The sequence below is a fragment of the Dendropsophus ebraccatus genome, chromosome 1 (assembly GCF_027789765.1).
Source record: "Dendropsophus ebraccatus isolate aDenEbr1 chromosome 1, aDenEbr1.pat, whole genome shotgun sequence".
Lineage (NCBI taxonomy): Eukaryota > Metazoa > Chordata > Amphibia > Anura > Hylidae > Dendropsophus > Dendropsophus ebraccatus.
Genome location: NC_091454.1, coordinates 38,080,202 through 38,103,922, shown reverse-complemented (window position 1 = coordinate 38,103,922; position 23,721 = coordinate 38,080,202). Strand labels below are relative to the sequence as shown.

Genomic DNA, 23,721 nt, shown 5'->3' with positions numbered 1-23,721 from the left:
GTGGTTATGGGTGATCTGGGGGGTTAGTGCAATCTGACGTGATTACGGACAACCTGGGGTGGTTATGGGCAACGTGCGGTGGTTACGGGCAACCTGCGGTGGTTACGGGTAATCTGGGGGGGTTATGGGTAATCTGGGAGTAAACTGCAATTATTACTATAATAAAAAGTGTGTGTTTTATTTTTATGTATGTTTGTCACTTTTTGTACTTTATACATTCATTTTCATTGTATTACTATGATTACTGTGATATTTTCTATCACAGTAATCATAGTTCAGTGACAGAAACCAAATTGGTCTCTGTCACTTTAAATTTTCAGAGTTGGCTGGATGTGGAGCGCATGCGCACTTCATAACCAGCCAGGACACTGAAGAGGAAGGAGCTTCAGGATCAGGTAATGTATAAGGGGTAGGGGGGGTGACTGGGGGACGGGGGTGACAGGGGGGGTGGGGGCGACTTGGGGGTTAGGGGGACATCACTTTTTATCCCCTGTCACCAATCATTCATGGTGACAGGGGATAAAAAGTGCCGGGATGCACGTGGCACAAGTGATCAGCGGTATATTATATATACCGCTGATCGCTTGTACTGGGACCCCACAGGGGGGGTCCCGATGATTGCCCCATGCTCTTCGCTACCTCCGGTGGCGGAGAGCATGGGGTTTTCATTCATTTTTCTTTTTTGATCACTGTGAACAGACATTAGTGATAGCGGCGGCCATCTTGGATCCGATGGCCGCCGCGGGAGGGGAGGTTAGGGACTGGGGCACTAGGGGGGCTGTTCTGGGGTCTGATTTTACTTATTTCATCTCCCCCCACCGTGGATTCACGGTGGGGGAGATGAAATACAGCGGCGGCACCGGCCCATTAGTGACTCAGATGAGAGCGGGATCGCTGTCCCTGCAGCGATCCCACTCTCATCACAAAGCCCCCTCAAGTCAGGAACGTATATGTACATTCCTACTGCACGGGGCATGTGCAATAGGAACGTATATATACAGATTGCTGACGTGAAGGGGTTAACAGAGGTTTGAGGTTGAAGTGATGGAATAGTGAGATATCCCTGGCAATCTTAACTCCCAAGAAGTCTAGCCCATCCTTTACCTCTTGGAGTCCTAAGAAGTCAAGTGATTTTCCCCCGTGGATTCTCAATTTCCATTATAACAGACTTAGACCAATTGATCTCAAATCCCAACAATTTGCTGTATTGTTGAAAATAATGAGGTAATGTTTGGCTTTGGTCTCCCACAAACAGAAAGAGATCATCAACATAAAGTATCACCTTATCTTCAGTGCCACGCATTCCAAAGCCCCGAATTTGGGGGTTTAGCTTTAGCTAATTTGATAATGGTTCTATATAGAACGCAAATAATAGGGGTGACGGGTGCCCTGTGTCAACCTAAAAGGTGCTTGGATGTTACCATTCAGAGCTAGTGATGCGCTAGGTTTCCTAAACAGGTGCCATTGTAAGTACATTCTTGTCGGGGCACCATTTGCAACTGTACATACCCCACACACACGCTGCTTTGCAGAGACTCCATGAGACCTCCATACATGTGATTCTGCTGTCAGCTGGGGACATGAAAGAGTAATCATTTGAAAAAACATCAAAAGAAACTATACTTTCTAGTATTCCATTGAAAGTTTTTTGGTAACATTTAAACAAATGTCTTATATCTGTTATACATGAAAGGGCAAGTCTTATTCTCTAAGGCAATCTAAAATTTTAATAAACTTGTTTTTATTATTATTTTTTTCCCCAGAAACTAATTAATGAGATTAAGATTTAGTAAATAATTTATTATGATTAGTACAATTCTCCTTTCAAATAGTAGTAATATAATAGCAATAGTTTTCAAAAATAAATGCAAAGAAAAAAACATAACATTTTTACACATCTTTAAGGCAAACTTAAAACTCTAAACCACATTTATACATTATTGCTAGAAATTATAGGACAAACTTTAATCTATAAACTTCATGTACAGATATAAATTTTGAAGACACAATCATCTCAACAAATTGGTTACTGGTTACTGGTAGACCTCAGAGTGAGGACCAGGAGAGTTTAAAGTTAGGCCTTTATTCGACTAATTGCAAGTGGACAAATTTTCTACTCATTAATGTTTTTCTGCACCTATATCTTTTCTGTAATCAAATGATGACTAGTAAAATGTTAGACAGTGCTGTAGTTTGTAGTTTCTATATAATCTATGGTAGATAATACATAGTCCAAGGCCGACATAAGGAACAACATAGTCATGGATAAAGAGGCAATGGAAGGGGATCAATTGTAGTAAATAATAATATGTTTCCAGAACATTATTATTGGGGCACTAGGATACTTCATACTATCTAATTGTGAGCTTTAGAGTTGAGCTAGCATGTTTGGTCAAGCATAGCATTGCTCGATCAAGCTCAGTGCTCGACCGAGTACCTCATGCTGCTCGGGACACAAAAAGCTTGTTGAAACTTAAACTCCTTGGGGGCCAGACTGTCACTGCCGAGCAGAGGGCACCTGGTTAAATGCTTAAGTTTCCCATTGTTTTCAAAGGGTCTTGTTACTCGAGTTGAGCTCTCAAGCAATTGAAAATTTTTTGTCTTGAGTAACAAGCACTCAAGCATCTAGTGGCCATAAACCTTCCATAAACGGCCATCTGGCCATCTATTATCTCTCCCTTCCGGCCCCCATCTTCTCCATACACCGGAACATTTGGCAGTGGACAGTTAAGCCACAGGCAGAGAGCTTTGGCAATGATTTATCTCAGATGAAAGATAGAGTGATAACTTTATTGGCTAACTAAAAAATATATATGCAAACTTTCAAAAAACAAAGATTTCTTCTTTAGGCAGTTTATAGCTGAGGCTGCTAATTGTCTTTGTAACATTATCAGAGGAGCAGGGACAAAACATAATCAGTAATTACACAGAGGGACTATGGTGGACCGGAGCGCCAGCGCTGGCCGTTAAAAGGTGAGTATGAACAATTTTGTTAATTTATGCTAGTAGCACATTTCACTGTGTTTTTAAATTTAATCAGAATACCTCTTTAGGCTATGTTCACACATCATAAACTAAAATAACATTGAAAATGCAGCCGTGCTTTAACCTTAAAATTAGGGTGGTATTTTCAATGTATTGCAAAAGCAGGTAGAAGCAGAAATCCAATGCACTCACCAGCAGATGCGGTCTTCAAAGGTTTATTGGATACAAATCACCATCGGGAGGGGAAGGGTGGAACAGGTGCGGGAGCGTAGGCAACACAACAGTTTCACGCCGCAGCGCTTTGTCAAGTTAGATACGTCACTGCCGGAATAGGCAGACCTTATATGCTAATCGGTAAGCATCACATAACATTAAAGTGCACACAAGTGAATAAATTCAAAACAAATGATAAGCAGTATAAAGAATAATCTTACAGGAAAACGCTCCAGTTGTTTCTTTCATTAAGTCCATTTGGGCCGGTGGCCGATTAGCATATAAGGTCTACCTATTCCGGCAGTGACGTATCTAACTTGACAAAGCGCTGCGGCGTGAAACTGTTGTGTTGCCTACGCTCCCGCACCTGTTCCACCCTTCCCCTCCCGATGGTGATTTGTATCCAATAAACCTTTGAAGACCGCATCTGCTGGTGAGTGCATTGGATTTCTGCTTCTACCTGCTTTTGCCATACATAGCCTCTCTTTCTCCTGCTGCACCCCAGCTCCAGGTCCCCTGGATATTGTTTGTCTACATACCGATCCACCTGTATAGCCTTACACACCTGTAGTGCGGGCTCTGCTCTCTACCGACCTGGCTATTTTTAATGTAATATTGCACTCCATTGAAGTCAATGGGAAATTTACCGGCAGTGCACACTCCATATAAAATAATGGCTGTAACTGATTACAACTGTCCAAATAGTGAACATGCTCATTATTTACAACCTGCTTTTGCAAAATACGTCCATTTTTCTTTTGTTCTTTTTTCATTCAAAATTACAGTCACATTGAGCTTTTATTTAACTGTGTGTGAACCTAGCTGTAAAGCAGAACTTTGGCAAAAACAAAAAGTACAGTGCGGGCAGAGGGTGGGGGGAACATAATAAAGAATATATACTTACTGGTCCTTGTACCCCCTGCAGTGCTGACTTAACAGGGTCCTGGACGCCTACAGGATATTTTTTTTTCTCCTGGTACGTTACGACCTGAGGAGAAGTGCCTGATCAGCCAATTAGGGACCCTACCCCACCCCAGTTAATGACTGGCTGAGAGAGAGGAGGGGGATGCTGACAGGAGTCCAGGGGCAGGGGCACGACACTGAAGGGACACAGTAAGTATACATTCTTTATAATGTTCTCTCCCCCAGTCGCCCGCACTGTATTTTTTTCCACTTGAGTTCTCCTTCAATGTTAGCATAAGTTTAGTATAGTTAAAAATGCTTTGCAGTTGCTAACCTTCTGTTTAGTTAAATACAATTTTTTTTAAAAAAATCACATACTGCTGTTTATATCCATTGTGTCTTTGGAAAGATAAACAACCCAATAGACTAAATTAAATCCGGCAAATGACAATGGAAATAGTATTCTTGCATATTGGTCTATTTTACTAGTCCCACTTATCCCACTTAGAGGACTTGATGATATTCCAAGCTGTGAAAGATCTGCAGGTGGAGTAATGATTTGTGGGCCGTAAGATGTACCATAAGATGGGAGGTTGTCTTCAAGTGACACATTTCCTTGAGAAAGCATTGAGTTCATTCTTTTCTTTAAATTGTAGTTGGAGTCAGAATGCTATTGAGAGAGCACATATTATTAGTCAGACAGCAGTTATAACAGAGAAATAATAACCACAATAATAGCCTATTTATGCCATTTAATTACTCACAATCTGTCGCTATTTTATTGCCATATTGATTAAAAAAAAATAAGTAAATAACTAAATTCAACATAACTTTTCAAGTAATTTACATCGGATAATGCATGATATTAATTTAAACAAATCACATTTTTATTTTTTATATAGTGCGGCATATAACAGACCCTGATGCAACCGCACGCATACTGCACCCCCTTATAGCTACATTTCCATGAAGAATAGGAATTTATTGTCATCACTCTAGTTACTGGAGTCCAGGCAGTTGAACTGCTGAGACTCAAAGGATAGTTGGATTAGTTGACACTTTGTGCAATTTTCTTATTTCAATTGTATTTCTGGGCTACGTTCACACAACATTGAAATGCCGGCTTTTTGTAATGAGGCCACAAATAATGATCATGATCCTTATTTGCAGCTGTCTTTGGTGTTAAATGATGGCCGTCTAAAAGAAATAGCCGTTATTTCATTGTTACAGAAATGATTGTGCAAATAAGAAAGGGGGAAGGATCTGCCTATATGTTTAATCCTGCCTTAAACCCATTCTGCGGGAGGAAACATGTGATGATAGTGTGAAGTCTCTTTGGGTATGTTCACAATGAGTAATAGGCGGAGAGTTCCGCCGTGGAATTCCGCCTGCCTCAGCGTGTCATAGCTTCTCTATGGGAGAGAAGAGAATTCTGCTGCAGAAAGTTCCACCGCCGAATTCTGCCTATTTTACTCAGTGTGAACATACCCTTTGGGTGGAAATAAGGGGAGGAAAAAATACCAAATTGCCGATCGGTCACCGGAGCCAGAAGCAACAAACTCTGCAAGCTAAGTACTTCTATATTGTATTGTGAGCGAGTTTTGGAGCGTGCGAGTTTTTGATCTGAAGTGTGTTTTTGTCTTAAGTGTGGGACTTTAATATTCTGGGAAGGAGTGTATAACATACCTGTTACTGAGTGATATCTGTCCTTACTGGGTTTATAGATAACAAATCCCTGTACACATATAGTATATAGCAAGGTACTATAGATTAGTTTATCTGTATTTATTTTCCTAGAGGTTATATACATTGTATCTGGTTTACTTGGGACACATTACTATAGCCTGTTTCCCTTACGTCCTCAGCAGCAGCACAAATGGGGAAGATCCTATCTTCCTGCAATGGTAGGACAGATGGTACTAATAAAAGATTGATTAGGAGCCCTATAAGAAGGCCATACAGACCCCTCCTCCTTGTGTTTTTTTCTGTCCTCCTGTGGGACAGGTGGTAGGAGAGGGAAGCAGGCTCAGGCCTATGTTTGTGTCTGACTTTCCTTTCCAAAGATTCTTCCTTTCCACATGGTCGTGTGGAGAGGGGAAATTTATAGAAATGTTGTTTTTCCTGCTCTGCTGCATCAGAGAGGAGATTATTTACTTTTTAGTAGAGTTATCGCTCAGAGCCGCTGTGTGAGGGAAGCCATGAAGCTGCTGCAGTAAGTATCATGGTGCTGCCAGACCTGTGTCCTCACCTGGGCGGCTGCTAATGTTTCTTGATACTTCAGCAAGGTAAGATATGCTGTTTTTTCTTTTGAGCTGGAAGCCTGGCCTGTGTATCAGGAGGATTATTGGATATATATATATATATATATGTTGTATGAGGCTTTTATGCCTCAAATGTTTCGTTTCAATGTTTTTCACTTTTTTTAACATTGGTTGTGCAAGTCCTGTTAGACTGCTTCACTATATGAGTGACCTATGTAACTATAGTGAGTATACATGAACACAGCTTTAAAGCTGCTAGTTGGGTATTTAGTACACCTGCTGTCTCATAATTTTCTCCAGTACTGCTACAATGAAGCTGTGTATGTGTGTGAACACAGCCCTAGAGCTGCTAATTGTGTACACCTGTTGCCTCATTACTTTCTATAGTACTGCCATCGGATGATGCAGTGAAGCTATAAAACTGTGTGTTTGTGTGTGCACACAACCCTAGAGCTGTTAGTTGTGCAGTGTGCACACCTACTGCCTGATTACTTTCTATAGTACTGCTACCAGATGATGCAGTGAAGCTCTGAAACTGTATGTGAACACAGCCCTAGAGCTGCTAATTGTGCACACCTACTGCCTCATTACTTTCTATAGCACTGCTACCAGATGATGCAATGAAGCTATAAAACTGTGTGCACACAACCCTAGAGCTGCTAGTTGTGCAGTGTGCACACCTGCTGCCTGATTACTTGCTATAGTACTGCTACCAGATGATGCAGTGAAGCTCTGAAACTGTATGTGAACACAGCCCTAGAGCTGCTAATTGTGTACACCTGTTGCCTCATTACTTTCTATAGTACTGCCATCAGATGATGCAGTGAAGCTATAAAACTGTGTGTTTGTGTGTGCACACAACCCTAGAGCTGCTATTTATGCATTGTGAACACCTGCTGACTAATTACTTTCTATAGTACTGCTACCAGATGATGCAGTGAAATTGTGTGTGTGTGAACACAGCCTTAGAATTGTAGTTGTGTAGTGTGTATACCTGCGGTCTGATTACTTTTCCAGTATTTCTATCAGATGATACAATGAAGCTATAAAACTGTGTATGAACACAGCCTTAGAGTTATTGTGTAGTGGTAGATACACCTCCTGTCTAATAACTTTCACTAATACTGCTAACAGATGACGCAGTCACCCTATGGAGCGTCTGTGTGCTACTCCAGTGCTGCCATTTAAGAATGCAGTGAAGCTACTGTGTATGAACACGGCCTTAGAATTGTTAGTTGTATACTATACACCTGCTGTCTATTTACTTTCACTATTTACTTTCACTATACTGCTATCAGATGATACAGTGATCATGTGGACCTTCTGTGTGCTGACATTTAAGAATGCAGTGAAGCTACTGTGTGTGAACACTGCCTTAGAATTTAGTCGCGTACTATGTACACCTGCTGTTTAATTACCTTCACTAATACTGCTATCAGATGATGGTTATCATGTGGACCTTCTGTGTGCTGCTATTTAAGAATGCAGTGAAGTTATGAAGCCACTGTATGTGAACATTGCCTTAGAATTGTAGTGTACTGTGTAACACCTGCTGTCTGATTTCTTTCACTATACTGCTATCAAATGATGCAGTGCCCTATGAAGCTACTGTGTGTGAACACAGCCTTAGAGTTGCTAGTTGTGTACTGGATACATCTATCTAATTACTTTCCCTAATACTGCTATCAGATTATATAGTGACCATATGGAGCTATGTGTGTGAGCAGATGCTTAGAGCTGCTGGATGTGTACTGGATACACCTGCTATCTGATTACTTTCCCTAATACCGCCATCAGATGATGCAGTGATTCTATGGAGCTTTTTTGCGCTGCTCCAGTGCTGCTATTTAAGAATGCAGTAAAGCTACTGTGTGTGAACATGGCCTTAGGATTGTAGATGTGTACATCTGTGTACTATCTGATTAGTACTGTTATCAGATAATGCAGTGACCTATGAAGCTACATTCTTAGAGATGCTGGATGTGTACTGTGTATACCTGCAGTATAATTACTCTGTAATACTGTGTACACCTGCTGTCTAGTTACACTCTGTAATACTGATATCAGATGATGCAGTGACCCTATGGAGCTTCTGTGTACTGAAGGATGCAGTAAAACTATGAAGCTGCTATGTGTGAACACTGCTTTAGGATTGCTGGTTGCATATTCAGTGCACCTGTGTGTCTGATTCCAGGCACTCTGCACTAGTCTGTTAGTCGGCCGGTCAGTCTGGCACAACTTCCATCCTTGGATGTAGCAGGATTCTGGTAACAGAACTTCTGGGGAAAAAGCTTTCTTGGCGTACAGATCCTGCAAGATTCCACTTTAAGGTGGCAGAGAATTCATTTGTGGATTGCAACTTTTTCTCAGAAGAGACAATGACTGCTTAAGATTTTACATCTGAATGATAATCTACAGGCTGAACTGGATGGAGTCCGAGGTCATGGCTCCTTCAGACGCACAAAGTCCTTGTTCAAAAAAAAAAAAAAAAAAAAAAAAATTTCTTAGTAATTTAAAAAAAAAAAAAAAATAATAATAATAAATAAATAAATAAATAAAAATAAATAAATAAAATAAATGTCTATATTACTATAGCTGAGCAGTATACTTGGCTGCCCGATCCCCACAGTTTGGAGACTGGTCCTTCGTTGTAAGGGGGCAGATGTTCACTCCAATATAAAGATAGTTGGATCTGTATTGGACATTCTCATGAAAGTCTAATAAGAGAAGGAACTTCTACTTTGTTCCACATTCCGTAGGAATTCTAGTATGGAAGGTAAAGGAAAGAATCCTGCACAAGAAGGACCAGACGTCTCGGAGGCCTTGGAGATGGGGACAAGAACTTGTGACTACGTCTTTTCTGACAATTTATTTCCATAATGAGAGAGGTCTGTACCAGTGTTATATGATAGGAAAGGCTACCATATTGAATTTTGATCTGTGGGTCCCTCCTAGAGGGATGTTATCTGACCGTGTATACCTGTATACAGCCTCCTCTGAGGAAGGTGCTGTATGTGGGATCTATGATCTGTAGGTCCCTCCTAGAAGAAGGATGTTATCTGACCAGGTATACCTGCATGTACCTGTATACAGCCTCCTCTGAGAAGGCGGTTGTATGGAGGATTTATGCTCTGTAGTTCCCTCCTAGAAGAAGGACGTTATCTGGCCATGTATACCCACATGTACCTGTCTACAGACAAAAGCTGCATATTCCTTTACATCAAGACCTTTTGTACAAGGCAATTGGCATTCTTTTCAATTTACAGCCCTTCTGTCTGGAATAATCTTGGCTCCATCTACAGTCACCAAGAGGATGTCTATTGTACTTTGACTGTTTGAGAAAATTGAAGCTCATCATTGTTTTCTGGCATCGAACAATTCCTAAGGAGGAGAATAGATCCCCAGTCTGTGACTTTCTTCCTCCAGAGAGATTACAGAAGTTGACACAAGTCGGGGTTCTCAGCACTCCCCAGTTGCTGTCACTTCATCTGATACCCTTGGGTCTTATGTCTACACTGGAAATAACACCCAGAGACAAGGATAGCTTTTTCCTGCTCAATGGCAGCAGTCTCCCAATGAAGTGGGTAGAGAAAACCATTGATATATCAAGCAGTGGGGCGCTTGTATGAGCAACGGGCAAAGGAGCCTTAATCCCCATCAGAAATGTTGCTGGCATCCAACATATGAAGGGAATACTAGTCCACTCCAGCACACCAATCTGTGGTAAGCTATCAGTATAAGATCAAAACCGCATCTAGGATGGCGCATATAGATCTTTTTAGGGGCACTAGCAGCATTACTACTGGAGGCAGGGGCATTTTGTCTGCTGGCAATCTATGCTGCGATGTAACCCTGTCGGAGGAACGGTCTCTGGACCAGAAGCTTTCTGGTAAATCGCATGGAGGATAGACCTATTCCTATTCAAGGTTCAAATTGGAAAACCTTTTTTCCTCACTCCTAAAAAGCCCAGAGTCTTGCAGAATCTGAGACAAGGTTGGGCCTTGGTCGGCCTCATTTGCCCCTATTGACCCAAGAGGGCATGGTTCACAATGGTGAGCCCCCTGCCTAAGAATCTTCTGGGAAGTCTCCCAGTCTCCCCAGCTACTGACTCACAGTAGCAGAGATTACTCCCAGCGTCCCTGCCAGGTGTGGGCAGAGTCTAAAAATCTTGCAAGTAGCAAGTCTCTGGTTTCATGATGGCCTCTTATATTATCTAAAAGCATGGCGCTAATTCCATAGGAATAATCTGGAGGCTTCTGTATACCCTCAGTTAATAACTCAAGAGGGCAGGCTTGTCCGAAGCTTGACTGCCGTCAACAAGGTGGGAATTGATATGCTGTCCAAGTGGTGACCACTCTTCTGTAGTCCAGAGCCACAACTGCCTACAGAACCTACCTGAAGGTAAAGAAGATGTTTGAAGCCTGGTGGGTGAAAGTCTCTTCCACATCTCCATTGTTACAATCCATTACTCCTGCCAACACGGGAGAGAAGGAGCTTCATCCCTTAGATGTGGGAAGGGCTTGGAGCATGTATATTGAACGGGCAAACTCCTTCAGGAAATCTAACCACTTGTTTTTATCCTTTGCAGGGAAAAACAAAGGATGCAAGTCATCCAAAGCTTCTCTGTCCAGATGGATAAGGGAAGTCATCTCCATATGCTAACAAGAAGCTGGATTACAGGTACCTGGTGCAATCAAGGCACATTCAATGAGGGCAATATCATCCACATGGGCTGAAAAAAGATCTGTACCCTTGGAACAAATATGCAGGACTGCTTCATGGTCGTCCGTCAATACCTTTTGTCAAGCACTATAGACTAGATATTCACGAGTCAACCAGTTTTTGGCTCAGCCATTCTGTCTTCTGTAATGTAATGGCCCTCCCTAGTCTGTTTTCATAGCTTGCTATATCCCCATTTGTGCTGCTGCTGAGGACGTAAGGGAAAGGATAATTTTTTACTCACCGTAAATTTTCTTTCCTGTAGTCCGAAGCAGCAGCACAGACTTCCCGCCCTGATTTAAACAAACTATTATTTATGCAGCATACCTTGATTGTTTTAATGCCTTATTAACTAAGATTTTATTATGAATTTTAAATTTTTTTCGTCGTTAGAATTAACACAAGGAGGAGGGGTCTGTATGGCCTTCTTATAGGGCTCCTAATCAATCTTTTATTAGTACCATCTGTCCTACCATTGCAGGAAGATAGGATCTTCCCCATTTGTGCTGCTGCTTCGGACTACAGGAAAGAAAATTTACGGTGAGTAAAAAATTATCCTATACACACAAGCTTGCTGGAGGTTACACAGGTGGAAGGGGAGGGGACTGATTGCTAATTAAGAGTTGATAAATTACATCTGTGTGAAGCCTCCCAGTCTCTCAAACACAGGAGCCAGAAGCAACAAACTCTGCAAGCTAAGTACTTCTATATTGTATTGTCAGCGAGTTTTGGAGCGTGCGAGTTTTTGATCTGAAGTGTGTTTTTGTCTCAAGTGTGGGACTTTAATATTCTGGGAAGGAGTGTATAACATACCTGTTACTGAGTGATATCTGTCCTTACTGGGTTTATAGATAACAAATCCCTGTACACATATAGTATATAGCAAGGTACTATAGATTAGTTTATCTGTATTTATTTTCCTAGAGGTTATATACATTGTATCTGGTTTACTTGGGACACATTACTATAGCCTGTATACACACAAGCTTGCTGGAGGTTACACAGGTGGAAGGGGAGGGGACTGATTGCTAATTAAGAGTTGATAAATTACATCTGTGTGAAGCCTCCCAGTCTCTCAAACACAGGAGCCAGAAGCAACAAACTCTGCAAGCTAAGTACTTCTATATTGTATTGTGAGCGAGTTTTGGAGCGTGCGAGTTTTTGATCTGAAGTGTGTTTTTGTCTCAAGTGTGGGACTTTAATATTCTGGGACTTTAGATTCGGGGAGTTTTAGAGGAAAACAAATTGTTTATTTGCTTTTGAACACATTGTTTGCTTTTGTTGCTTGTTTGTTTTTTCTTTCTTTATACATAATATCCCCATATAAATGAGCGCCATGTTTGACAATGCGGCCCAATGTACATCTTGTGCGATGTATGCAATCCTTGATCAACCGATCGAGGGTGCATACCATTGTGGGAGATGTGTGCATGTTGCTGGTTTGGAAGCCCAGATCCTGGATCTAAATGAGCAGCTGCAACGATTGAGATGCATTGGCAAACTGGAAAGGGGTCTGCTTCTCACTGAGCAAGCACTCCAAGGGGTAGATGGGGGAGAGTGTGATAGCATGGAGGTACAGGAGGAAGAGGCAGCTAGTTGGGTCACAGTTAGAAAAAGGGGTAGAGGGAAGAGTGTGAGGGAGGCCAGTCCTGATCTGGCACACCCCAACAAGTTTGCCAAATTGGCGGATGAGGGGGATGTTGATTCAGGGGTGGCATTGCTGCAGCAGGACACTGCCTCTGAAAGCCAGGGGGGTGTCTGCTCCAGTAAGGTGGGAAACAGGAGTTCAGGGCAGGCCAGGCAGGTACTGGTAGTGGGGGACTCAATTATTAGGGGGACAGACAGGGCAATCTGTCACAAAGACCGGGATCGTCGAACAGTGTGTTGCCTTCCTGGCGCTCGAGTTCGTCACATCGCGGATCGGGCTGACAGATTACTGGGAGGGGCTTGCGATGACCCAGCAGTCATGGTGCACATTGGCACCAATGATAAAGTTAGAGGTAGGTGGCGGGTCCTTAAAAATGATTTCAGGGACTTAGGCAGGAAGCTTAAAACTAGGACCTCCAAGGTGATTTTTTCCGAAATATTACCTGTACCACGAGCCACACCTGAGAGACAGCGGGAGATTAGGGAGGTAAATAAGTGGCTCAAGAGCTGGTGTAGGATAGAGGGGTTTGGGTTCATGGAGAACTGGGCCGACTTCTCGGTCGGTTACAGGCTCTACGGTAGGGACGGGCTGCATCTCAATGGGGAGGGTGCAGCCGTGCTGGGGGAGAAGATGGCTAAGAGGTTGGAGGAGTGTTTAAACTAGGGACCGGGGGGGAGGGCAACTACAATATAGTAAGTGAAGACAGAGTACATGGAGAGCTGGGCCTAGATTATGGAACTGGGGGTGGAGCGGCGGGAGGGGTTAGAATAGTCACTAGTGATAAAAGGAAAGGGAATATGGACAAATATATTAAATGTATGTATACTAATGCTCGAAGCCTCACTAATAAAGCTGAGGAATTAGAACTCATAATGGTTGAAGAGAAATATGATATAGTGGGGATAAGCGAGACATGGCTGGACGAGACTAGGCAGGCTATGACTGGGCCGTTAATATCCAGGGTTATAGTCTATTCAGAAATGACCGTAAAAATAAGAAAGGGGGAGGGGTCTGTCTATATGTTAAATCATGCCTTAAGCCTATTCTGCGGGAGGATATATGTGATGATAATGTGGAGTCTCTTTGGGTAGAAATAAGGGGAGGGACAAAGAATAATAAAATTCTTATAGGAGTGAGTTATAAACCTCCAAGTATAGTGGAAGAATCAGAAAATCTTCTTATAAGACAAATAGATGCGGCAGCGAAGCAGGGGGAAGTCATTATTATGGGGGACTTTAACTACCCAAATATCAACTGGAAAGCAGAAACCTGCAGCTCCAGGAAGGGAAGCGTGTTTTTGGAAATAGTAAAAGATAATTACCTTTCCCAACTAGTAGAGGAACCAACAAGAGGGGGGGCCCTTCTGGACCTGATCTTAACCAATAGGCCCGACAGAATATCAAAAATAGAGGTGGGGGGTCACCTAGGTAATAGTGACCATAACATAGTAAGTTTTCAATTATCCTTCAATAAAATGATTAGCAGAGGGGCTACAAAAACATTAAATTTCAGGAAGGCTAATTTCCAAAAACTAAGAGAGGACCTTGGGAACATAGACTGGGACAATGCCTTCAGAAATAAAAGTACACAAGAGAAATGGGACATATTTAAGAGCATCCTGGGTAAATCGTGTGAACGACACATACCATATGGGAATAAACGTAGTAGAAATAAGAGAAATCCAATGTGGTTAACTACAGCTGTAAGGGGTGCAATAAATGATAAGAAACAAGCATTCAGACTACTAAAACAAGAAGGTAGTGGGGAAGCATTGAGCAACTATAGACAGAAGAATAGAATGTGTAAAACGCAAATAAAAGAAGCAAAAATAGCAACAGAAAGAAGGATAGCCACAGAAAGTAAAACAAATCCCAAAATGTTCTTCACCTATATAAATAACAAAAGACTTAAAACCGAAAATGTTGGTCCCCTCAAAAATAATCTGGGTGTAATGGTGGAGGGGGAAGAGGAAAAGGCCAATCTACTAAATACATTCTTCTCTACTGTATTCACAGAGGAGAATCCCATAACAGACGACATGACTAGGGATAATGTTAATCCTCCCATAAATCTCACCTGCCTAACACAACAAGAAGTGGGGAAACGCCTTAAAAACATTAAAATCCATAAGTCACCGGGCCCAGAAGGTATCCATCCTAGAGTTTTGCAAGAATTAAATACTGTGTTGGACAGACCGTTATTCCTATTATTTAAAGATTCTATTACGACAGGGATTCTTCCACAGGACTGGCGCATAGCTAATGTGGTACCAATATTCAAGAAGGGGTCAAGGAGTGATCCTGGAAACTACAGGCCTGTAAGTCTAACATCTATAGTAGGTAAAGTATTTGAGGGGATTGTAAGAGATGCTATACTGGAGTATCTTAATGAAAATAATCTTATGACGCAGCACCAGCATGGATTTATGAGGGATCGGTCCTGTCAGACTAATCTGATCGGCTTCTATGAAGAGGTAAGTTATAGACTGGACCTGGGGGAGGCTGTGGATGTTGTGTATCTGGACTTTTCAAAGGCATTTGATACTGTGCCGCATGAAAGGTTGGTCTACAAAATGAGGATACTGGGACTCGGGGAAAACGTATGCAAATGGGTAAGTAACTGGTTGTGTGATAGAAAACAGAGGGTGGTCATTGATGGAACATATTCAGATTGGGTTTTAGTTACTAGTGGGGTACCACAGGGGTCAGTGTTGGGTCCACTTCTTTTTAATATTTTTATTAATGATCTTGTAGAGGGGCTACAGAGTAGAATCTCCATTTTTGCAGATGATACTAAACTGGGTAAAGTAATCAGTACAGAGGAGGATAATATCATATTACAGAGGGATTTGGAGAAGCTAGAGGCTTGGGCGGAGAAATGGCAAATGAAGTTTAATGTGGATAAATGTAAGGTTATGCATTTGGGCCATAGAAATAATAAGTACAGTTATGTGCTAAATAATAAAACACTGGGTAAAACTACTTCCGAAAAGGACCTGGGGGTATTGGTGGACAGTAAACTCAACTTTAGTGATCAGTGCCAGGCAGCAGCTGCCAAGGCTAATAAAATAATGGGGTGCATCAAAAGAGGTATAGATGCTAAAGATGAGAACATAGTTTTGCCTCTTTATAAATCACTGGTCAGACCACACATGGAATACTGTGTACAGTTTTGGGCACCGGTATATAAGAAGGACACAGCTGAACTAGAGCGGGTGCAGAGGAGGGCAACAAAGGTCATTAACCCCTTGCCTCTAAAGCCTGTTTTGGCCTTAATGACCAGGCTCATTTTTCAAAATCTGACCTGTCTCACTTTATGCGCTTATAGCTCAGTGATGCTGTAACGTATGCTAGCGATTCTGAGATTGTTTTTTCGTCACATATGGCACTTTATATTAGTAGCAAAATTTGGTCACTACTTTGTGTATTTTTTGTGAAAAACATCAAAATATCATGAAAAATTTGAAAATTTTGCATTTTATGAACTTCTGAAATTCTCTGCTTCTAAAAAAGCAAGTCATAGCACATAAATTAGTTGCTAAATCACATTACCAATATGTCCTCTTTATTCTGGCATAATTTTGGAAACATATTTTACTTTTTTAGGGTGTTACTGGGCTTAGAAATTTATTAGCAAATTATCACATTTTGTGAAAATTTCCAAAACTGATTTTTTTTAGGGACCAGTTCTTTTTTTAAATGGATTTAGAAGGCTTGTATACTGGAAACCCCCATAAGTGACCCCATTTTGGAAACTAGACACCTTAAAGAATTAATCTAGGGGGATAATGAGCATTTTAACCCTACAGGGGCTGGAGGAAAGTATTCACAATTAGGCCGTAAAAAAATCGAAAATTTAAATTTTCAAATAATATAAACGTTTAGATTAAAGTTTCTCATTTTCAAAAGGAACATGAGAAAAAAAGCATGCCAAAATTTGTAACGCAGGTTTTCCTGAATACAACGGTACCCCATATGTGGGCGTAAACCACTGTATGGGCACACAGCAGGGCTCAGAAGGAAGGGAGCGACAATTGGCTTTTTTAATGCAGATTTTGCTGAAGAAGTTTCTGAGCGCCAGGTGCGTTTGCAGAGCCCCTGTAGTGTCCGCAGAATAGAATCCCCCCAAAAGTCACCCCATTTTCGAAACTACACCCCTCAAAGAATTCATCTTTGGGTAGGATGAGCACTTTGACCCCACAGGTATTAGAGGAAAGTATTCAGAATTAGACAGTAAAAAGGAAAAACACGAAATTTTCCAATAATATGTTTGTTTAGTTTGAAATTTCTCAATTTCACGAGGAACAAGAGAAAAAAAGTACCCCAAAATTTGTAACGCAGGTTCTCCTGAATACAACGGTACCCCATATGTGGGCGTAAACCACTGTATGGCCACACAGCTGGGCTCAGAAGGGAAGGAGCGCCTATTAGCTTTTTCAATGCAGATTTTTCTGAAGAAGTTTCTGAGCGCCAGGTGCGTTTGCAGCTCCCCTGTAGTGTCCGCAGACGAGAAACCCCCCATAAGTCACCCCATTTTGGAAAGTACACCCCTCAAGGAATTCATCTTTGGGTGTGTTGACCATTTTGACCCCACAGGTATTAGAGGAAAGTATTCAAAATAAGACAGTAAAATTGAAAAACTAGAATTTTTCCAATAATATGTTCGTTTAGTTGGAAATTTCTCAATTTCACGAGGAACAGGGGAGAAGCTGCATGCCAAAATCTGTAACGCAGGTTCTCCTGAGTAGAATGGTACCCCATATGTGGGCATAAACCCCTGTATGGGCACCCAGCTGGGCTCAGAAGGGAAGGAGCGCCAATTAGCATTTTCAGTGCAGATTTTTCCGAAGAAGTTTCTGAGCGCCAGGTGCGTTTGCAGCGCCCCTGTAGTGTCAGCAGAATAGAACCCCCCCAAAAGTCACCCCATTTAGGAAAGTACACCCCTCAAAGAATTCATCTTGGGGTGTGGTGACCATTTTGACCCCACAGGTATTAGAGGAAAGTATTTAAAAGTAGAGAGTAAAAAAGAAAAACTCAAATTTTTCCAATAATATGTTTGTTTAGTTTGAAATTTCTCAATTTCATGAGGAACAGGAGAGAAAATGTACCCAAAAATTTATAACGCAGGTTCTCGTGAGTAGAACGGTACCGCATATGTGGGTATAAACCACTGTATGGGCACACAGCAGGGATCAGAAGGAAGGGAGCGCCAATTAGCATTTTCAGTGCAGATTTTGCTGAAGAAGTTTCTGAGCGCCAGGTGCATTTTTTAGTGCACCTGTAGTGCCAGCGTAGTAAAATCTCGCCATAAGTCACCCCATTTTGGAAAGTAGACCCCTCAAAGAATTTATCTTGGGGTGTGGTGACCATTTTGACCCCACAGGTATTAGAGGAAAGTATTCAAAAGTAGACAGTAAAAATGAAAAACTCGAATTTTTCCAGTAATATGTTCCTTTAGTTGGAAATTTCTAAATTTCACGAGGAACAGGAAAGAAAACGTACCCCAAAATCTGTAACGCAGGTTCTCCTGAGTAGAACAGTACCCCATATGTGGGCATACACCACTGTATGGGCACACAGACGGGCTCAGAAGGCAAGGAGCGCCAATTTGCTGGAGCAAAACCGCAGCTAGAAACAGTTATTAGAATAGCGCAGTTACTAAAATACAATAAAAAAATTAGATTACAGGTAATGTGGGGTGGTTACGGGTAATCTGGAGGTGGTTACGGGTAATCTGGAGATGGTTATGGGTAATCTGCGGTGGTTACAGACAATCTAGGGTGGTTACAGGTAACCTGCTGTGGTTACGGCCAACGTGGGGTGGTTACGGACAATCTGGGTTGGTTACGGATAAACTGAAGTGCTTATATGTAATTTGGGTTGGTTACGGCAATCTGGAGGGGGTCTTTGGCAATTTGGGGTGGTTAGAGGCAACGTGCGGCCGTCAGTGGCAACATGCGGCCGTCAGTGGCAACGTGCGGCCGTCAGTGGCAACGTGCGGCCGTCAGTGGCAACGTGCGGCCGTCAGTGGCAACGTGCGGTGGTTACGTGTAATCTGGCGTGATTACGGGCAACCTGGGGCGATTAGGGGCAACGTGCAGTGGTTACGGGTAATCTGGTGTGATTACAGGCAACCTGGGGCGGTTAGGGGCAACGTGCGGTGGTTAGGGGCAACGTGTGGTTGTTACAGGCAATCTGGCATGATTACGGGCAACGTGCGGTGGTTACGGGCAATGTGCGGTGGTTACGGGCAATGTGCGGTGGTTACGGGCAATGTGCGGTGGTTACGGGCAATGTGCGGTGGTTACGGGCAATGTGCGGTGGTTACGGGCAACGTGCGGTGGTTACGGGCAACATGCGGTGGTTACGTGCAATCTGGCGTGATTTCGGCCAACCTGGGGCGGTTATGGGCAACGTGCGGTGGTTACGGGCAATGTGCGGTTGTTACGGGCAACGTGCGGTGGTTACGGGCAATGTGCGGTTGTTACAGGCAATGTGTGGTGGTTACGTGCAATCTGGCGTGATTTCGGCCAACCTGGGGCGGTTATGGGCAATGTGCGGTGGTTACGGGCAATGTGCGGTTGTTACGGGCAACGTGCGTTGGTTACGGGCAATGTGCGGTTGTTACAGGCAATGTGTGGTGGTTACGTGCAATCTGGCGTGATTTCGGCCAACCTGGGGCGGTTATGGGCAACGTGCGGTGGTTACGGGTAATCTGGGGGGGTTAGGGGTAATTTGGGAGTAAACTGCAATTATTACTATAATAAAAAGTGTGTGTGTTTTTTTTTTGTGTGTTTTTCACTTTTTGTACTTTATCCATTCATTTTCACTGTATTACTATGATTACTGTGATATTTTCTATCACAGTAATCATAGTTTAGTGACAGAGACCAAATTGGTCTCTGTCACTTTAAATTTTCAGAGCTGGATGCTTCTGGCGCACATGCGCACATCAGAAGCAGCCAGGACACCGAAGAGGAAGGAGCTCCAGGATCAGGTAACGTATAATGGGAAGGGCGGGTGACTGGGGGACGGGGGTGACTGGGGGGGTGGGGGGCGACTTGGGGGGGGGCACGGTGACACTTTTTATCCCCTGTCACCAATGATTTATGGTGACAGGGGATAAAAAGTGCCGGCAGCACTGGGAACAGGCGATCGGCGGTATATAGTATATACCGCCGATCGCCTGTTCCGGGACCCCACAGGGGGGTCCCCGATCACTGCCCCATGCTCTCCGCTACCTCCGGTGGCGGAGAGCATGGGGCTTTGATCATTCTTTCATTTCCATCCCTGCGAACAAACATCGTTTATTCGCAGGGATGGGGGCGGCCATCTTGGATCTGATGGCCGCCCGGGGAGGGAGCGGGTTAGTGATCGGGGCACTAGGGGGGCTGATCTGGGGTCTGATTATTACATTTTCATCTCCCCCCACCGTGAATCCACGGTGGGGGGAGATGAAAGCTGTCGGCGGCGCCGGTACCGGAGATTGCCGGTATAATGTTGATATCGGCGATCTCCGGTACCGGCGGCAGGGGAAGGGGGGCCAGGGGACACTGTGACAGTGGCGGCGGGAGGAGGCAACGTCCAGCAGCCTCCTCCCGCCGCCCGATCAGCGGCGAACACCACATCTCCCCCATAGACGCTGCGGTCGCATCGACCGCGGCGTTTATGGGGTTAACTGCCCGGGGGGAGCGCGGCTCCCCTCCAGGCAGAGGCAGCGGGAGGATGTGGTGTGATACTGCCTCCTCCCGCTGCCCGATCTCACTTACGGGCTGCGGGGGGAGGCAGGAACAACATGACGTTTGGGGAACGTCATGTTGCATTAAGTACCTACTTTACATGACGTTCCCCAAACGTCATTTTGCGGCAAGGGGTTAAGGGAATGGGTGGGTTACAGTACCAGGACAGGTTATCACGCTTGGGGTTATTTACGCTAGAAAAAAGACGTCTTAGGGGCGATCTGATCACAATGTACAAATATATGAATGGACAGTACAGAGATCTTTGTAGTGGTCTTTTTACTCCTAGGTCTGTAACAATGACAAGGGGGCATCCTCTACGTCTAGAGGAAAGAAGATTCCATCATCAGCATCGACGCGGGTTCTTTACTGTACGAGCGGTAAGACTGTGGAACTCTCTGCCACATGATGTTGTCATGGCTGATTCATTAAATAAGTTCAAGGGAGGCCTGGATGATTTTATTGAAAAATATAATATTACAAGTTATGGGCATTAGATTTCTGGTGATACGTTGATCCGGGGATTGTTCTGGTTGCCATTGCAGTCGGGGGAGGGGGGGGGGAGTTTCTCCCTGTGGTGGGGCGTTTGTCTTCTGCCCCATAGGGGTTTTTCGCCTTCCTGGATCAACACAGTAGGATTTTCCTAGGTTGAACCTGATGGACTCTTGTCTTCTTTCAACCTTATTTACTATGTTACTATGTTACTATGTTACCTAGGTAATAGTGACCACAACATAATTTTTCATCTATCCCTTAATAAAATACTTAATAGGGGGCTGCAAAACATTAAACTTCAGGAAGGCTATTTTCCATCAAACAAAAGAGCATATTAGTGATATGGATTGAGACAATACCCTCAGAAATAAAAGCACACAAGTAAAATGGGACATTTTTAAGAGCATCCTAAGTCGATCTTGAGAACAATACATACCCTATGGGAATAAAATGAGCAGAAACAGGTAAAATTCGATGTGGTTAACTACGATTGTTATGGATGCAATAAATAATAAAACACAAGTATACAGACTACTAAAACAAGAATTAGTGGGGAAGCAATTAATAACCATAAGCAGAAGAATAAATTGTGTAAAAAAAAAAAAAACATCAAACTAATAATAGAAACCAAAAATTGCTAAAGAAAGAATCATTGCGACAGAAAGAAAGAATAACCCCAAAATATTCTTCACCTATATGTATTAAAAGAAACTCAAAACTAAAAATGTTGCCCCCCTCAAAAAAAATGTGAGTAAAATGGTGGAGGGAATCTTACCTGCCTAACAAGAACAAAAAAAAGTGTGGCACTGCCTCAGAAACATTAAAAATCCATAGGTCACTGGGCCCAGATGGTATCTATCTCATATTTTTGCAGGAATTACTGCAAGTACTGATCTAGACTGGCCTAGACAGACCCTTATTCCTTATATTTGAAGATTCTATAATGAAAGGAACTGTTTCACAGGAATGGCGCATATCTAATGTAATACCAATATTCAAGAAACAGTGAAAAGGGGATCCTGGAAACTAAAGGCCTGTAAGGGTAACATCTATTGAAGATTTTCTAAGAGATGCTATACTGAAGTACCTTAAAGGGGTTGTCCAGCGAAAAACGTTTTCTTTCAAATGAACTGGTGTCGGAAAGTTATATAGATCTGTAATTTACTTCTATTTAAAAATCTCAAGTTTTTCCATACTTATTAGCTACTATATATCACACAGGAAATGTTTTATTTTCAGTCTGACACAGTGCTCTCTGCTGACATCTCTGGCCGAGCCAGGAACTCTGTCTTGGTTTTCTATTAATCTTCATAGAAAACCTCTCCTACTCTAGACAGTTTCTGTCTCGGTCAGAGATGTCAGCAGAGAGCACTGTGTCAGACTGAAGATAAAACAACATTTTCTTCAGGACGTATAGTATCTAATAAGTATGGGAATACTTGAGATTTTTTTAAAAAGAAGTAAGGTTGGTCCATAATATGAGGATGTTGGGACTAGAAGAAAATATAAGTAAATAGTTAACTGAGTGATAAGAAAGAGAGTGTGGTTATTGAAGGAATATACTCAGATTGGGTCATAGTTACAAGTGGGGTACCACAGGGGTCAGTATTAGGCACAGTATGTTTAATTTGTTTATTAATGGCCTTGTAGGCATTTGGAGAAGCTAGAAGCCTGGGCAGAGAAATGGCAAATGAGGTTTAATGTGGATAAATGAAAGGTTATGCAGTTGAGACATAGAAATAATAAATACAGCTATGTGCCAAATAATAAAACACTGGGTAAAACTGCTTTTGAAAAGGACGAGGGTATTGGTGGACAGTAAATTCAACTTTAGCAATCAGTGCCAGGCAGCAGCGGCCAAGACTAGTAAAATTATGGAATGCATTAAAGTGATATTATTACCCCCTTTCCATATGAGGAGTTCTCAGCACCATTCTTAAGCTTATATTCTTGACATTTCATATCTTACTGTATAAAGGATTTCTTGGTAGTCTCTCCCCTCAAAAATGCATGTTATTGTTGGTAGACAGTGTCGTAGGAGTGGGGCTTAATGGCCATCATGTCACATATCTCTGTCCACATCAGTGCATTACGGCCCTGCCCACTCTGTTATGCCATCAGCATCAAGGACCCTTCCTCTCTGCAGTGTCATCAGAATGGACTGACCTAGAAACATAGCCCTTGCCCTCTCTGTGACAGCCAGATCAGAGAGGATGGGACCTGCCCATTTTAATGATGCTGCAGAAGGGCAGGTTCTAAATGGCGATAATAAAAAAAAAAAAGAATCAAAAGGAGAATTATAAATCTACATATATGAGCCAAATCACTGCTTTCAGAGCAGAGAGGTGGTCGATAACCTGACAATGAGGTGTCATCAATAGGAGGGAAAATGCGGCCTATCAAAAGGATATGGCTGATTTTATATATATATATATATATATATATATATATATATATATATATATATCAATTTCTTATTAATATGCTTATGTTAGAAATATGACTTTGCGCTCCTCGCTCCGTGCTGAGGAAGTGCTTAGTCTCTGTCAGTGTTTTTTGCACTGTGTCTGTCTGAATTGTGTTTGAATTTACCAGCCACACCCACCTTGCCTGTCAGACTTCTGGCGGTGCAGGGGTTACTGGACTGCTAGATCTGTTCAGCTGAACTTGGGGCTGGGATCAGGGCTGATACAATCAGCTGCTGGACCTAGTCTCTGATCCTGGGTAAATAGCAGCAGGCTGCTCATTTACCTGCTGAC

The 23,721-nt window shown here is 42.6% G+C and overlaps 1 protein-coding gene across 1 annotated transcript in view; it reads right to left on the bottom strand.

Moving 5' to 3' along the window:
• Positions 1 to 4,471: 4,471 nt before the first annotated feature.
• GABRA6 (gamma-aminobutyric acid type A receptor subunit alpha6) overlaps positions 4,472 to 23,721 on the bottom strand; it is a 34,205-nt gene continuing 14,955 nt past the window's right edge. Inside the window, exon 8 of the mRNA XM_069969730.1 lies at positions 4,472 to 4,771. Within this exon, the coding sequence (XP_069825831.1) occupies positions 4,472 to 4,771 (300 nt within the window). The remainder of the gene's footprint in view (positions 4,772 to 23,721) is intronic.